Below are 17,188 nucleotides of genomic sequence, written 5' to 3'. Positions count from 1 at the left end.
GCCACCCGGACGCCCAAATCCTTTGATTCTTGATATATTCTTCAGGTGATAATAGGTGACCTTTGTAATTGTCTTAATGTGGCTACCTAAATGCAGGAGAGTCCATGACTACAGCAGGATTTCTGGCTTGGTTGGTGGTTTTAAACATTACTGACTGCAGCTGAGCATCGAATTTAAGTTTTTCATCCTCTTGTATTTGGTAGAGCAAAGACATTCTTTTTTTCAAGCTGTATGAGTTTCTGGCAGAGCGGGGCACAGCTGGTGCATTCAGTGGAGGGAGAAGAGAGGGGAGGTTTTTCTCCCAAAGCCTGAAGACCAAAAATGGGAATGCAGCTGTATTTCCAGAAATTAGACAAAAAGCTCAGCGAGGAAGTAGAAATAAATAAAAATAAAACGGGCAGTTACAGCCATGGCAGAGGGCTGAGTCCGTACAGTTTTCATCACATACAGCGAAAGCAGTAGATGTTGGAGATTCCACTGTGGTCAAGTCCGTGCAACAATCGATGAGCCGATAAAATCCAGAAAATAGTACATCAAACCATAAAATCATTTTAAAAGTTGCTGAAAAACTTAAAAGTAACCTAAGTTGTGGCTAAAAATTAGATAAAAATGTCAATTTATGACAGACCTTCTGGCAGTGAAACAACACTGACTCCTGCACAGCAACTGAGTCAGCTGTCCTTGTGGTCTTTCTGAGGCTAACTGTGCTAACTGGCGGTTCCCTACAACACTCGTTCAATTCATGAACAGTTGGTGTGCTCAATGGCACAACGTTCACGGAAACTCAGGAAATGTGGGAGACCACTGACTCTCCATGAGAAGGAAGTTAAATTCTACAGCATGGGTCTCAAACTCGCGGCCCGCGGGCCAATTGCGGCCCGCGGGACGTTATTTTGTGGCCCCCTACTTGACATCAAAGTTTAGTGTTAGTGCGGCCCGCGCTTGCCCTGGGCTTTTATTTTTCACTTATGAGCTACCATGGCGCAGGCTCATGACAGCTTCCGGTGTCGCGTTTGTTGTCAAGTCATGGTGCATTCCCGTTACGTTGGAAGTTGTAAATTGGAACGACTCGGATTTCAGACTTCCAGTTGAAATGTCCAACTCGGAGCTCAGAAAGTCCGACTTCCCAGCACAAGTTGAACGCACCATAATGGGCAGCGCAAATTAGCAACGGTTGAAACTTGGTTGAAACTTGATTCCGGAGCGACACCAAGTGGAAGGAAAATATATCCTGTCAGCAAGCCCCAGTTATGTCTTTCTCAAAACCTGCCGTGAGGAGAAAAGTTGGTGACGAGCACAGACAATTTCAGGAAAAGTGGGAGACGGCATATTTTTTTGTTGAGCACAGAGGCAGCCCGACGTGTCTTATATGCACCGAGAAAGTTACGGTGCACAAGGAATACAACATCAGACGTCATTACTTGACTAGACATGCTGATGAGTATACAAAATACCAGGGAGATGAGAGAGAGAAACGGGTCGCCAATCTTAAAACATGTTTACTGAAGCGACAAGATTTCTTCAAGAAAGCTAGCAAAGATAATGATGCAGCAGTCGAAGCTAGCTAGCTACGTGGTGAGTGAGATGATTGCTGCCAAGTCGGGAAAGCCAATCAAAGAAGGGGAGTTTGTTAAAAAGTGCATGTTACAGGCTGCAAGTATAGTCTGTCCGGAAAAGAAGGGTCAGTTTAGCAACATCGGCCTTTCAGCCAACACAGTGGCAGAGCGCATTTCTGACCTGTCAGGTAACAGATATGATCAACTGCGTGAGAAAGCCAAACGTTTCTGTGCATACTCAGTCGCTCTTGATGAGGGCACAGACATCATTGACACTGCGCAGCTCGCAATCTATGTCCGTGGTGTTGACGACAGTTGTGAAGTGATGGAGGAGTTGCTCACAGTGATTCCAATGCATGGCCAGACCACCTCTCAGGAGATATTCCGCCAGCTGTGTGATGCCATTGTGGATGCGGGTTTGCCATGGAAGAGGTTTGCTGGAATAACAACCGACGAAGCGCCATCAATGACAGGGAGGAGAAATGGAGTGGTGGCACTTGTTCAAAAAAAACTGGAAGAGGAGGGTGTGGAGGAGGCCGTTGCTCTGCACTGCATTATCCATCAGCAGGCCCTTTGCAGCAAATGCCTGAAGTTTGACAATGTGATGTCTGTCGTTGTGAAATGCATCAACCATATCAGATCCAGGGGTTTAAAGCACCGGGAGTTCCGCGCCTTTTAGGAGGAAATAGAGTCAGCATATGAGGATGTGCTCTACTTCACTGAGGTACGTTGGCTCAGCAGGAGAAACGTCTTGAAGAGGTTTTTCGAGTTGAGAGCAGAAGTGAAAGCCTTCATGGAGAAGGCTGGACTGGCTGTTCCTGTGCTAAGTGATCCCAAATGGCTCATGGACTTAGCTTTCCTTGTTGACATCACACATGAGCTGAATGTACTGAACAAGAAATTACAAAACCAGGGGCAGCTTGTCAGTGCTGCCTATGACAACGTGAGATCATTCTCCACAAAACTTGTGTTATGGAAAGCCCAGCTCTCTCAGACAAACCTCTGGCATTTCCCAGCATGCAAGGCACTCATGGATGCAGGCACACCATTCAGTGGTGAGAAGTGTGCTGATGCCATTGTGAAGCTACAGGAGCAATTTGATCACAGGTTTGCAGAGTTCAAGACACACAGAGCCACTTTTCAAATTTTTGCTGACCCCTTCTCCTTTGATGTGCAAGATGCCCCTCCTGTGCTTCAAATGGAGCTCATTGACCTGCACTGCAGGTCAATGAGCTTATTTGATAGCTTGTTTGTTTTTGTTGTTTTTTTTTTTTTTTAGCTTATTAGCTTATTAGTATTCCATCTTGTCATAACAGAACCTGGTGTCCCCTTTTTGTCTCACACTGTTCGATTTTGTTCCTGCACTTGTACTGTTACCTGTCTTGTTTTGATCACCTGTATATATAAATAAAAATAAATTAAAAAAAGATTGAGAACATTGGATCGGTTGTACTTTTTTTTTTTTTAACACTTGCGGCCCAGCCTCACCCAAACTCTACCTCCAGTGGCCCCCAGGTAAGTTGAGTTTGAGACCCCTGTTCTACAGCATTAGTGTCACACAAATCCACAGAACAATATACACATTGCAGACACAGAAGCTTCAGCAGGTCCACAACTTGTCAGTCTTCTGAAAGTCTCCCCTACATTATCAGGCTAGCGTGCCTCCAGCCAGGTAGCCGTGGGTTACCCCTACATTATCAGGCTAGCGTGCCTCCAGCCAGGTAGCCGTGGGTTACTCACATCAGCACAGAGGTTGCCCGTGGACACTGAGGTGATCTTGGTGCCGGGTCCTCCAGAGTACACTGCTTTGCTTCCAGGACTCTGACCCTGATCTGGTGGAGGTGGAAAATGGAGGGTGATGGGGTAGGAGTTCAGTCAAGGATTAGTTAAAATGTTAAATAATAATGATTTGCACAGTAACCTTGGACAATGTGCTGGGATAGAACTACAAAAGAAGAAGAAAGAAAGCCACTTTATTTTGTCATTGTATTCTTACAACCAGTTTGTTCTCTGCATTTTTTTGTTTATTTTTTGTTTGGATTTTTCTCCCAATTGTATCTGGCCAATTACTCCACTCTTCTAAGCCGTCCCGGTCTCTGCTCCACCCCCTCTGCTGATCCGGGAGGGCTGCAGACTACATGTCTCCTCTGATACATGTGGAGTCACCAGCTGCTTCTTTTCACCTGACAGTGAGGAGTTTCCCCAGGGGACGTAGCACGTGGGAGGATCACGCTATTCCCCCCAGAACAGGCGCCCTGATCGACCAGAGGAGGCGCTAGTGCAGCGACCAGGACACACCCACATCCGGCTTCTCACCTGCAGACATGGCCAATTGTGTCTGTAGGGACGCCCGACCAAGCCGGAGGTAACACGGGGATTTGAACTGGTGATCCCTGCATTGGTAAGCAATGGAATAGACCGCCATGTTACCCGGACGCCTTTTCTCTGCGTGTAACCATCATATTGTAGAGCAGCAGCGGGCAGCTGCAGCACTCGGGGATCACCTCCAGTTCTTCTTTCCATTGCCTTGCTCAGGGGCACAGGCAGGAGTATCAACCCTAACATGCATATCTATTTGATGGCGGGAGGAAACCCACACAGACACGGGGAGAACATGCAAACTCCAAACAGAAAGGAGCTGGGACGGCCTGGGGTTCGAACCCAGGACCTTCTTGCTGTGAGGCAACAGTGCTGACCACTGGGCCACCGTGCCGCCTGAAGCGATGGTAATATGATTATAGGCTTCATAGTAAAGTGGTTCAAGCAACTGTATTTGCCACAGTTAACGTACAAATTCAATTTGTTGATGGCACCAATATTTGCCCCCTGCTACTTAAACATTTCACAACCATTTGTGATGAAGTCACAGAGAAAACATGAGTAAATAGTTGTTCTGCTGTTTTTCAAAAAGGTTTGTGTGAAAAACAGCCTTTGACTTAAAATACTACATAAAGACTTAAAGACAGACCACTCACTCGCAACGTTGGGGCTAGAGCGATGGTCAGCGCGGTTCTTGAGGAGCCGCTCTTCGCCACTCATCTTCTTTGGTTCAGGGTAGGAGTCCCAGCCGGACTGCGGGCTCTCTGGAGAGCCATTCTGCACCGAGCTGTTGTACAGCTCAAAGCCTTCACTCTTTGGTCGCATTTTCCCGTTCTTATCCCTGCCCCGGTCTGATGCTGGACACCCGGGGAGACAACATGAGGGGGGAAGAGAGGAGGGAATTCATTAATGGAGAAATGGGAGAGGAAAGAGAATGGAAGAGAGGCAAAGATGGATGTGAGATTATGACATTTTCCATTTCAGGTCTATGGTTTCTGTGTTTGTCCATCTGAAACTGACCCAGCGGCAGTTTGAGCTCAACTACTGGGCCCACATGACGCTACCTTTTGTTTTTGTTCCTTTTTACTCCCTTTTTCTACCCAATTGTACTTGGCCAATTACCCCCCTCTTCTGAGCCGTCCCGGTCTCTGCTCCACCCCCTCTGCTGATCCGGGGAGGGCTGCAGACTACCACATGCCTCCTCCCATACATGTGGAGCCACCAGCCGCCTTTTTTCACCCGATAGTGAGGAGTTTCACCAGGGGGACGCAGTGTGTGGGAGGATCATACTATTCCCCCCAGTTCCCCCTCCCCCCTGAACAAGCGCCCCAAACAACCACAGGAGGCGCTAGTGCAGCAACCAGGACACATACCCACATCTGGCTTCCCACCCGCAAACATGGCCAATTGTGTCTGTACGGACACTCGACCAAGCCGGAGGTAACATGAGGATTTGAACCTATGATCCCCGTGTTGGTAGGCAACGGAATAGACCGCTACACGACCTGGATGCCCGTGTAAAGTTACTACACGTACCAAGATCTTAGTGACCAAGTAGCAGTCCACAGACCACCGGGTAAGCACCACTGTTTGGACTGGAACGTCACCCTGGACCGCAGGCTTGCCTCATGAAAACCATCTCACATTCCAACAAAGACAGGCAGAAAGCAGTGAACCCTGTAAACTATGTGTGTGTGTGTGTGTGTGCGTGTGCGTCTTAATACTTTTCAGCTCATGGTTAACCATGACCTTCAACAGTCATGACAGCCTTAGCCATGCCAGCTGGAGTTGGGGGTGTAGGCTCTTGATTTTTATGAGCTTACAAAGAGACAACATAAACAGACGTTGTCTGGAGTCCGCTCTTTCTTGCCTGACCACTACACATACACACCCACCACGACTCCTACCTGCAGTTAAAACAGACCTAAGACTGGACTTACACCGGTTTGGTCTGACGATAAAATCTGACCACTTGTAGTGACTAGCGATAGTATTTAATAGTAGTCCAACTTAGGAGGAACTACACAAATATGTAAAGTACCACTATGATGTTGTTTGTTGTTAAGGTAATCTACTACTACTAATACCACTACTACTTTCGGCTGCTCCCGTTAGGGGGCGCCACAGCGGATCATCCGTTTCCATTTCTTCCTGTCCTCTGCATCTTCCTCTGTCACACCAGCCACCTGCATGTCCTCCCTCACCACATCCATAAACCTCCTCTTTGGCCTTCCTCTTCTCCTCTTCCCTGGCAGCTCCATATTCAGCATCCTTCTCCCAATATACCCAGCAACTCTCCTCCACACCTGTCCAAACCATCTCAATCTTGCCTCTCTTGCTTTGTCTCCAAACCGTCCAACCTGAGCTGTCCCTCTAATATACTCGTTCCTAATCCTGTCCTTCTTCATCACTCCCAATGAAAATCTTATCATCTTCATCTCTGCCACCTCCACCTCCTGTCTTTTCATCAGAGCCAGTCTCCAAACCATACAACATAGCTGGTCTCACAACCATCTTGTAAACCTTCCCTTTAACTCTTGCTGGTACCCTTCTGTCACACATCACTCCTGACACTCTTCTCCACCCACTCCACCCTGCCTGCACTCTCTTCTTCACCTCTCTCCTGCACTCCCCGTTACTTTGGACAGTTGACCCCAAGTATTTAAACTCAAATGCCTTTGTCACCTCCACTCCTTGTATCCTCTCCATTCCACTGTCCTCCCTCTCATTCACGCATAGGTATTCCGTCTTGCTCCTACTGACTTTCATTCCTCTTCTCTCCAGTGCATACCTCCACCTCTCCAGGCTCTCCTCAACCTGCACCCTACTCTTGCTACAGATCACAATGTCGTCTGTGAACAACATAGTCCAAGGAGACTCCTGCTGGCTTGTGGTCTCTTGTTGTTAAGGTAAGGAACCTGATGAAAGGTCTGGGGACAGGATCAAAAAGAGAGGATCAGGTGTCCTTGTGTAGGCGTCTATATTCTAACCTCTAGGCATCATGGGGCTGGGTTGGTTGAGTAGGGTAGCAAGGCCATGGTAGATAGCTCCCTGCTTAGCCACCTCCAACGTCACCACCGACCCTGTCCTCGTCATCAACTCTGCCGCTCTGAAGACAGAAAGACAACACAGGATGTGTCAAGTTATGAAACATTTGTGCTGAACACAAAAAGCAACACTGTCTTTCAAATACTGACCGCCCTCCCTTTCCGTTACGTTGATACTTTCATGTAGGATTTGGGGGGTTTCATGGTGTGAGCAGTGGGTGCGCCGCCGTCAGGATGTTATCGATACTGACACCAGCTTTTTGATAGAGGTATTTATAGACTAAAATACATAAGTACTGCCAACACAAAAGGGGTTAAGCTCGATTAACAAGCTTGTGCACACTGACCTGAAAAGGCAACAACAGAGGATAAGTCCAAGTGGATATGAGCCACAACGTATGCCTACAAGTACATGCTGGCAGATGTAAATACACAAATACAAATTTGTACATCCTTATATGATGTCATCCTAGTCAGGTTAGTGTGACCGCACCTACGGCAGGCCTGTTCTCGGGGGTTGAGGTCAGCCATGTTTCTGCCTTATGAAGTCCTCATGGAGTCATTTTACATGGCTGTAACCAGACACCGACAACGACCACATGACACCCACAACGACCACATGGCACCGACCACGAGGCGTTGGACAGGTTTTCCATCTGCCGGTGTGTAGCGATCAGACTGCACACTTCACTGCTGACTGACGTGATGTGAGAGAAGGTACTGCACCGACCACGTGTTGAGCTGAGGGGAGTGTGTGTTTGAGACATGCCATTCTTCCACAGATTGAAAGAGATGGGCAACAACAACAACAACTGCGGCACATGGGGGCAACAGGCACACTTCCAGAGTGTATGCTATGGAAGCAGGAACCAGGACACTTTGTCACCTCACTTCACTTGCTACATAAAATGAAATGTCCTTTCCCAGCCCAAAGCAGTACAACACCAAGACAACAACACACCCAAAACCTACAAGAACACACACACACACACACCCAAATTAACACCCATATCCAAACTAAACAGAAATCACTGTCCAAGGGAACAAACACCAGCCAGGATGACTGTCGAAACCGCCGGTCTGCATGGGCTATCAGTTAGCTTAGCCTGCCCCGCTTGCCCAGTCGATCCAGCGCCAGCTCTCCCAGCTGTCAAACCAAGACAAAACTTAGACGCAGACGTGGACAAAGACACTGCATGGACGGTACTGGGTGAGGCTGCCGCAAACGTGAATTCGTGCCGCCATCTTCCGACACCGGCACCGGGTGAGGCTGCTGCAAATGCAAATTCACGCCGCCATCTTCCCACACTGGAAGTGGAAGCAGGTAACAGGAAACTTACTGGAAACAGGTAGACTCATGAACCCTACGGTCAGAAGCCCATGGCTTTTGCCTGTGCACATCTGACATGTCAGTGGGAGCCCGTCGTGCTGCTGCATTCAGGGTCTCATCGTGTCGTAAGCTAAATGGCCCTCCTGAAGGCCAAACCTGTTCTCTAGTTGGTCTTCAGTATGCACAGTGGGGTTGTGGGATTGTTTGCAGACCTTTAAACTGGCTGGAAACGAAGGGAAGATGGACTTCCTGACAAGTCCTGTTACACTTGTGCGTCACATTACATCATGGGACTGGTCGTCATGGAATAAAGCCCTTGCTTGTTAGAGGTTCTTACCTCTCCTGTGACAGACCCACCAGACTGCGACCGTCCACACTTAACAACTGGTCCCCTGCTGCCAGACGACCATCCTGCAGGCCCAACACAAAGACATGTATTATTGTGTTATTCGGTTTACTTTTCAACAGAAGACAACATCATCCCATGGTGTCTAGTTTGTCTGTGACTGCGCTGGAGTGTACATCTCCGCACCATGTCAGCTGCACCTCCTTTGACCACTGACTTGATGTAGATCCCCAGCTTTTCCTGACCAGCACCCTACATCAAGGGAGAGACAGAGAGAAATAAGAGAAGAATCCACACGTAATCACACAAGCACAACGTCAGACAGTTCAAGAAGATATTTCATTAGACAATTTCAAATGTAAACGTTAGCATCACAGCTCGGATCAGACATCCACCCATCCATCATCCCAACCGCTTATCCTGCTCTCAGGGTCGCAGGGATGCTGGAGCCTATCCCAGCAGTCATGGGGCGGCAGGCGGGGAGACACCCTGGGCAGGCTGCTAGACCATCACAGGGCCCACACACACCTAGGGACAATGTAGTACGGCTGATTCACCTGACCTACATGTCTTTGGACTGTGGGAGGAAACCGGAGCCCCCGGAGGAAACCCACGCAGACGCGGAAAGAATGTGCAAACTCCACACAGAGGACGACCCGGGACGACCCCCAAGGTTGGACTACCTCGAGGCTCGAACCCAGGACCTTCTCGCTGTGAGGACCCCCCCGGCTAACCACTGCGCCACCGTGCTGCCTAACTTGGATTAGACAAAAACACATAAATGCAACTTCATACATGCCACTGAACTCCTGTCCAAAGTGACTTGCAGAAAACGGGAAAAGACTGCACACATTTGTAGTAAATCATGAATCTACTACTACTACTACTTTCGGCTGCTCCCGTTAGGGGGCGCCACAGCGGATCATCCGTTTCCATCTCTTTCTGTCTTCTGCGTCTTCCTCTGGCACACCAGCCACCTGCATGTCCTCCCTCACCACATCCATAAACCTCCTCTTTGGCCTTCCTCTTCTCCTCTTCCCTGGCAGCTCCATATTCAGCATCCTTCTCCCAATATACCCAGCATCTCTCCTCCACACATGTCCACACCATCTCAGTCTTGTCTCTCTTGCTTTGTCTCCAAACCGTCCAACCTGAGCTGTCCCTCTAATATAATCGTTCCTAATCCTGTCCTTCTTCGTTACTCCCAGTGAAAATCTTATCATCTTCATCTCTGCCACCTCCAGCTCCACCTCCTGTCTTTTCATCAGTGCCACTGTCTCCAAACCTATACACCATAGCTGGTCTCACAACCATCTTGTTAACCTTCCCTTTAACTCTTGCTGATACCCTTCTGTCACACATCACTCCTGACACTCTTCTCCACCCACTCCACCCTGCCCGCACTCTCTTCTTCACCTCTCTCCTGCACTCCCCGTTACTTTGGACAGTTGACCCCAAGTATTTAAACTCAAATGCCTTCGTCACCTCCACTCCTTGCATCCTGACCATTCCACTGTCCTCTCTCTCATTCACGCATAGGTATTCCGTCTTGCTCCTTTCATTCCTCTTCTCCCCAGTGCATACCTCCACCTCTCCAGGCTCTCCTCAACCTGCACCCTACTATTGCTACAGATCACGATGTCATCTGCAAACATCATCGTCCATGGAGACTCCTGCCTGATCTTGTCCGTCAACCTGTCCATCACCATTGCAAACAAGAAAGTGCTCAGATCCAATCCTTGGTGTAGTCCCACCTCCACCTTGATTGAACCCATCCGTCATTCCAACCACCCACCTCACCACTGTCACACTGCCCTCATACGTATCCTGCACCACTCCTACATACTTCTCTGCAACTCCTGACTTCCTCATACAGTACCACACCTCCTCTCTCGGCACCCTGTCGTATGCTTTCTCTAAATACACAAAGACACCATGTGACTCCTCCTGGCCTTCTCTATACTTCTCCATCAACATTCTCAAAGCAAACATCACATCTGTGGTGCTCTTTCATGGCATGAAGCCATACTGCTGCTCGCTGATCATCACCTCTCCTCTCTTAATCTAGCTTCTATTACTCTTTCCCATATCTTCATGCTGTGGCTGATCAACTTTATACCTCTGTAGTTGCTACAGTTCTGCACATCGCCCTTGTTCTTGAAAATCAGTACCAGTATGCTTCTTCTCCACTCCTCAGGCATCCTGTCACTTTCCAAGATTGTGTTAAACAATCTAGTTAAAAACCCCACTGCCATCTCTCCTAAACATCTCCATGCCTCCACAGGTATGTCATCAGGACCAACTGCCTTTCCACTCTTCATCCTCTTCATAGCTGCCCTCACTTCCTCCTTGCTAATCCACTGAACTTCCTGATTCACTATCCCTATATCATCCAACCTTCTCTCTCTCTCATTTTCTTAGTAAATCATGAACGTAATAAAAAAAAAAAACCCAGAATTTCAGTCCCAGTAAGTATAATAAGATTAAAAACAAGATTGAAGCAAACAAATGTGCAAAACAGCAGCAATCACAGGGGATGCATGTACGGAGCACTTGAAACCTATAATAGAAAAAAAAAAAGAAAAAAGAAAAAAAAAGGCCAAGGTTATTCACAGGTTGAGAGTCATCATGGCAAGGTCAGTATGATGCTTACTGCTGTTGCCAAGGTGAGTATGATGCTTACTGCTGTTGCCAAGGTGAGTATGATGTTTACTGCTGTTGCCAAGCTGAGTATGATGTTTACTGCTGTCGCCAAGGTCAGTATGATGTTTACTGCTGTCGCCAAGGTGAGTATGATGTTAACTGCTGTTGCCAAGGTGAGTATGATGCTTACTACTGTTGCCAAGGTCAGTATGATGCTTACTGCTGTTGCCAAGGTCAGTATGATGCTTACTGCTGTCGCCAAGGTCAGTATGATGTTTACTGCTGTCGCCAAGGTGAGTATGATGTTAACTGCTGTTGCCAAGGTGAGTATGATGCTTACTACTGTTGCCAAGGTCAGTATGATGCTTACTGCTGTTGCCAAGGTCAGTATGATGGTTACCGCTGTTGCCAAGCTGAATATGATGTTTACTGCTGTTGCCAAGGTCAGTATGATGCTTACTGCTGTTGCCAAGGTCAGTATGATGTTTACTGCTGTTGCCAAGGTGAGTATGATGCTTACTGCTGTTGCCAAGGTGAGTATGATGCTTACTGCTGTTGCCAAGGTGAGTATGATGCTTACTGCTGTTGCCAAGGTGAGTATGATGCTTACTGCTGTTGCCAATGTCAGTATGATGTTTACTGCTGTTGCCAAGGTGAGTAGGATGCTTACTGCTGTTGCCAAGCTGAGTATGTTTACTGCTGTTGCCAAGGTGAGTATGATGTTTACTGCTGTTGCCAAGGTGAGTATGATGCTTACTGCTGTTGCCAAGGTCAATATGTTTACTGCTGTTGCCAAGGTGAGTACGATGCTTACTGCTGTTGCCAAGGTGAGTATGATGCTTACTGCTGTTGCCAAGGTCAGTATGATGCTTACTGCTGTTGCCAAGGTCAGTATGATGCTTACTGCTGTTGCCAAGCTGAGTATGATGTTTACTGCTGTTGCCAAGGTCAGTTTGATGTTTACTGCTGTTGCCAAGGTGAGTATGATGCTTACTGCTGTTGCCAAGGTGAGTATGATGCTTACTGCTGTTGCCAAGGTCAGTATGATGGTTACCGCTGTTGCCAAGGTGAGTATGATGCTTACTGCTGTTGCCAAGCTGAGTATGATGTTTACTGCGGTTGCCAAGGTCAGTATGATGTTAATTGCTGTTGCCAAGGTGAGTATGATGCTTACTGCTGTTGCGAAGGTCAGTATGAGGTTTACTGCTGTTGCCAAGATGAGTATGATGCTTACTGCTGTTGCCAAGGTGAGTATGATGCCTACTGCTGTTGCCAAGGTCAGTATGATGGTTACCGCTGTTGCCAAGGTGAGTATGATGCTTACTGCTGTTGCCATGGTCAGTATGATGTGTACTGCTGTTGCCAAGGTCAGTATGATGTTAATTGCTGTTGCCAAGGTGAGTATGATGCTTACTGCTGTTGCGAAGGTCAGTATGAGGTTTACTGCTGTTGCCAAGGTGAGTCTGATGCTTACTGCTGTTGCCAAGGTGAGTATGAGGTTTACTGCTGTTGCCAAGGTGAGTATGAGGTTTACTGCTGTTGCCAAGGTCAGTATGTTTACTGCTGTTGCCAAGGTGAGTATGATGTTTACTGCTTTTGCCAAGGTGAGTATGACGCTTACTGCTGTTGCCAAGGCGAGTATGATGTTTACTGCTGTTGCCAAGGCAGAGTTACTATCGCACAAAAGAAGGGAAACTCTTTGGAGACATGACACAAACCAGAGCGCTGAAGGAAACTGTGCTACTATGCTTACTGGTAGTGAGACTGCAGCGGTGTAGGAGTGACCTGTTGAGGGCCTGCTACCTATTCAGTCCTTTTGATAGTGAAGGACACACAGTTGACCGTGGCGATAAAGGTTCAGTTCATGTCACATCTGTGACACTGCAGGTTAGAAACCGCACTTTGTAACGTTTCACACTAATACAAACGTTGTGTGTGTGTGTGTGTGTGTGTGTGCACGTGGGATAGATTGTAATTGCTCTCAGAATACCAAAAAAATTGCTGTTTGTATTTTTAAGCAATAGCTATGGCTTCTAATAAGAGGCTGAAGCAGGTTGGAGCTAAACACCCATCATCCCACAAAAGCCCCTCTCCCACTATACAAAAATCCACTATCATCTACTGACACCTGTCGTTTGTCTTCAGGGGGAAAGGCTACACTTGGCATTCATTACAAGACACATGACTGTGCAGTAGGACTATTCATCAGCTCCAGCCCCATCAGCAGCGATGGAGACATGGCGCTGCATAGACAGGCTGATTTTTGCCCCTTTTCCAGTGTGTTCATGATGTTGAACGTGACACATCAGAAAAAAAACCAAAACAAAGGCATACCCGTCTACTGGCAATGGGAAAGGAGTCAGTTGCCTGTTTTCAGTGGGTTTTCCAGCATTGGTGGGAAACGGGTAAAATAGTCACAAACTGAAAAATACTTTTTGTTTGGCCCTGCTTCACAAGCTGAAATAAAATATTCTAGAAAAGTTGTCATGTACACTTTAAATGTTTATTCAGAGTTTTTTTTTTTTGGCATCCCTGTAGTTTTGTCTGTCAGTATAATGCCACAGACTGGACTGTTGACTGCTGAGATGACCGTCACAGCATTGCCAGTGAATTTACTGTTCACGTAAAACTCACGAGAGGTCTTTCCAAACAATTCACACTCATAAGAGGTCTTTCAAATCATTCCACACTCATAAGAGGTCTTTCAAATCTCTTCACACTCATAAAAGGTCTTTCAAATCTCTTCACACTCATAAAAGGTCTTTCAAAACATTTCACACTAACAAGAGGTCTTTCAAATCTCTTCACACTCATAAAAGGTCTTTCAAATCTCTTCACACTCATAAGAGGTCTTTCAAATCATTTCACACTAATAGGTCTTTCAAATCTCTTCACACTAATTAGAGGTCTTTCAAATCATTTCACACTCATAAGAGGTCTTTCAAATCTCTTCACACTCATAAGAGGTCTTTCAAATCATTTCACACTCATAAGAGGTCTTTCAAATCATTTCACACTCATAGGAGGTCTTTCAAAGCTCTTCACACTCATAAGAGGTCTTTCAAATCATTTCACACTAATAGGACTTTCAAATCTCTTCACACTCATAAGAGGTCTTTCAAATCTCTTCACACTCATAACAGGTCTTTCAAATCATTTCACACTCATAAGAGGTCTTTCAAATCATTTCACACTCATAAGAGGTCTTTCAAATCTCTTCACACTCATAAGAGGTCTTTCAAATCATTTCACACTCATAAGAGGTCTTTCAAATCACTTCATGATGATGATTGGTTATCATCATCTGTAAAGGACTGCACACTGACTGAGTCGGGCTGGGATGACTCACATGCAGTGTTGCCAGGTCCGTGGTTTTCCCGCAGAATTGGGCTACTTTCAAGATGTTGCCACGGGTTGTTTTTTTTTTGTTGCCTGCGGGTTGAGGTTTTGCATGCAAATTACACTACCGTTCAAAAGTTTGGGATCACATTGAAATGTCCATATTTTTGAAGGAAAAGCACTGTACTTTTCAATGAAGATAACTTTAAACTAGTCTTAACTTTAAAGAAATACACTCTATACATTGCTAATGTGGTAAATGACTATTCTAGCTGCAAATGTCTGGTTTTTGGTGCAATATCTACATAGGTGTATAGAGGCCCATTTCAAGCAACTATCACTCCAGTGTTCTAATGGTACAATGTGTTTGCTCATTGGCTCAGAAGGCTAATTGATGATTAGAAAACCCTTGTGCAATCATGTTCACACATCTGAAAACAGTTTAGCTCGTTACAGAAGCTACAAAACTGACCTTCCTTTGAGCAGATTGAGTTTCTGGAGCATCACATTTGTGGGGTCAATTCAACGCTCAAAATGGCCAGAAAAAGAGAACTTTCATCTGAAACTCGACAGTCTATTCTTGTTCTTAGAAATGAAGGCTATTCCATGCGAGAAATTGCTAAGAAATTGAAGATTTCCTACACCGGTGTGTACTACTCCCTTCAGAGGACAGCACAAACAGGCTCCAACCAGAGTAGAAAAAGAAGTGGGAGGCCGCGTTGCACAACTGAGCAAGAAGATAAGTACATTAGAGTCTCTAGTTTGAGAAACAGACGCCTCACAGGTCCCCAACTGGCATCTTCATTAAATAGTACCCGCAAAACACCAGTGTCAACATCTACAGTGAAGAGGCGGCTGCGGGATTCTGGGCTTCAGGGCAGAGTGGCAAAGAAAAAGCCATATCTGAGACTGACCAATAAAAGAAAAAGATTAAGATGGGCAAAAGAACACAGACATTGGACAGAGGAAGACTGGAAAAAAGTGTTGTGGACGGATGAATCCAAGTTTGAGGTGTTTGGATCACAAAGAAGAACGTTTGTGAGACGCATAACAAATGAAAAGATGCTGGAAGAATGCCTGACGCCATCTGTTAAGCATGGTGGAGGTAATGTGATGGTCTGGGGTTGCTTTGGTGCTGGTAAGGTGGGAGATTTGTACAGGGTAAAAGGGATTCTGAATAAGGAAGGCTATCACTCCATTTTGCAACGCCATGCCATACCCAGTGGACAGCGCTTGATTGGAGCCAATTTCATCCTACAACAGGACAATGACCCTAAACACACCTCCAAATTGTGCAAGAATTATTTAGAGCAGAAGCAGGCAGCTGGTATTCTATCGGTAATGGAGTGGCCAGCGCAGTCACCAGATCTGAACCCCATTGAGCTGTTGTGGGAGCAGCTTGACCGTATGGTACGCAAGAAGTGCCCATCCAACCAATCCAACTTGTGGGAGCTGCTTCTGGAAGCGTGGGGTGCAATTTCTCCAGATTACCTCAACAAATTAACAGCTAGAATGCCAAAGGTCTGCAATGCTGTAATTGCTGCAAATGGAGGATTCTTTGACGAAAGCAAAGTTTGATGTAAAAAAAATCTTATTTCAAATACAAATCATTATTTCTAACCTTGTCAATGTCTTGACTCTATTTTCTATTCATTTCACAACATATGGTGGTGAATAAGTGTGACTTTTCATGGAAAACACAAAATTGTTTGGGTGATCCCAAACTTTTGAACGGTAGTGTACATTAATTGTATATTTAAATAAAATAATTTAAAAATGGGCTATATTTTAATTTAAACACATTTCAAATTCAGCAATTTACACAACTATAGCACTGATACGATCGTACTCAAATCCTAATCTTAACCATTAGTGAGAAACCAGCCAAACTGACTCCAGATCAGCACTTACACACATGGCCATGGGACACACCCCTCACTGGTTGGCACACAGAGTGAGCCTGCGCTCCTGCCTGACTCCCGCTCTCACAGTGACTTGTTGAGCTAACGGACGCTACGCTACCTAGCTATCAATCCGGGAAGAAAGAGATGACACCTGGCAAGTGGGAAAAATATGGAAAGAGATACAATAAGGAGTGGGAAAGTGAAAACGGCCTGAAGGATTGGATAGAACGTGTGGCCGGGGATGAAACCAAAGCTTTCTTTCGGTACTGGAGAACCGAAATCTGAGCGCATCATGGTGATCTCCAAACTCACAGCAAAAATGGAGAAACACATTCCGAGTTCTGGCATTGGGCTGTTTTTGGGCTAGTTTTGATTGGCCATTAGGCTGGTTTTATCACAAAGACCTGGCAACCCTGCTCACATGTCACTTGAGACAGGACAGGAGTGCAGACACGTTTATGTTGGAAACCGTACAGGAGTTCACGCGACAAGTCAGGTAGACGCAGGTGCGAGAGGAGATGAGAGTTCAGTACACAACAAAACAACTATTTCTATTTATTTACTTATTTTTCTTGTGGGTAATGGTGGCCACTGGCGACTGGCTGAAAAAAATGGTCGCAAAATTAAAACGTTAGTCGCATTGGCGACCATTTTAGTCGCCAGCCGGAGCGCTGTATGGGCAGACATAACGTACGAACGGTTAA

General features: G+C 46.3%; 1 protein-coding gene across 13 annotated transcripts in view; it reads right to left on the bottom strand.

Moving 5' to 3' along the window:
• The window catches only part of afdna (afadin, adherens junction formation factor a), a 251,241-nt gene that overhangs the window by 31,698 nt on the left and 202,355 nt on the right, over positions 1 to 17,188 (bottom strand). For all 13 annotated transcript variants that reach the window (XM_056295142.1, XM_056295145.1, XM_056295149.1 and 10 more), the window contains exons 23-27: positions 8,785 to 8,850; positions 8,590 to 8,663; positions 6,866 to 6,984; positions 4,532 to 4,732; positions 3,297 to 3,388 (exon numbers count right to left, since the gene is read on the bottom strand). In XM_056295142.1, the coding sequence (XP_056151117.1) occupies positions 3,297 to 3,388; positions 4,532 to 4,732; positions 6,866 to 6,984; positions 8,590 to 8,663; positions 8,785 to 8,850 (552 nt within the window). The remainder of the gene's footprint in view (positions 1 to 3,296; positions 3,389 to 4,531; positions 4,733 to 6,865; positions 6,985 to 8,589; positions 8,664 to 8,784; positions 8,851 to 17,188) is intronic.

The sequence above is a fragment of the Lampris incognitus genome, chromosome 15, assembly GCF_029633865.1.
Source record: "Lampris incognitus isolate fLamInc1 chromosome 15, fLamInc1.hap2, whole genome shotgun sequence".
NCBI classification, from domain to species: Eukaryota; Metazoa; Chordata; class Actinopteri; order Lampriformes; family Lampridae; genus Lampris; species Lampris incognitus.
This window is presented reverse-complemented; position numbering and strand designations above follow the sequence as displayed.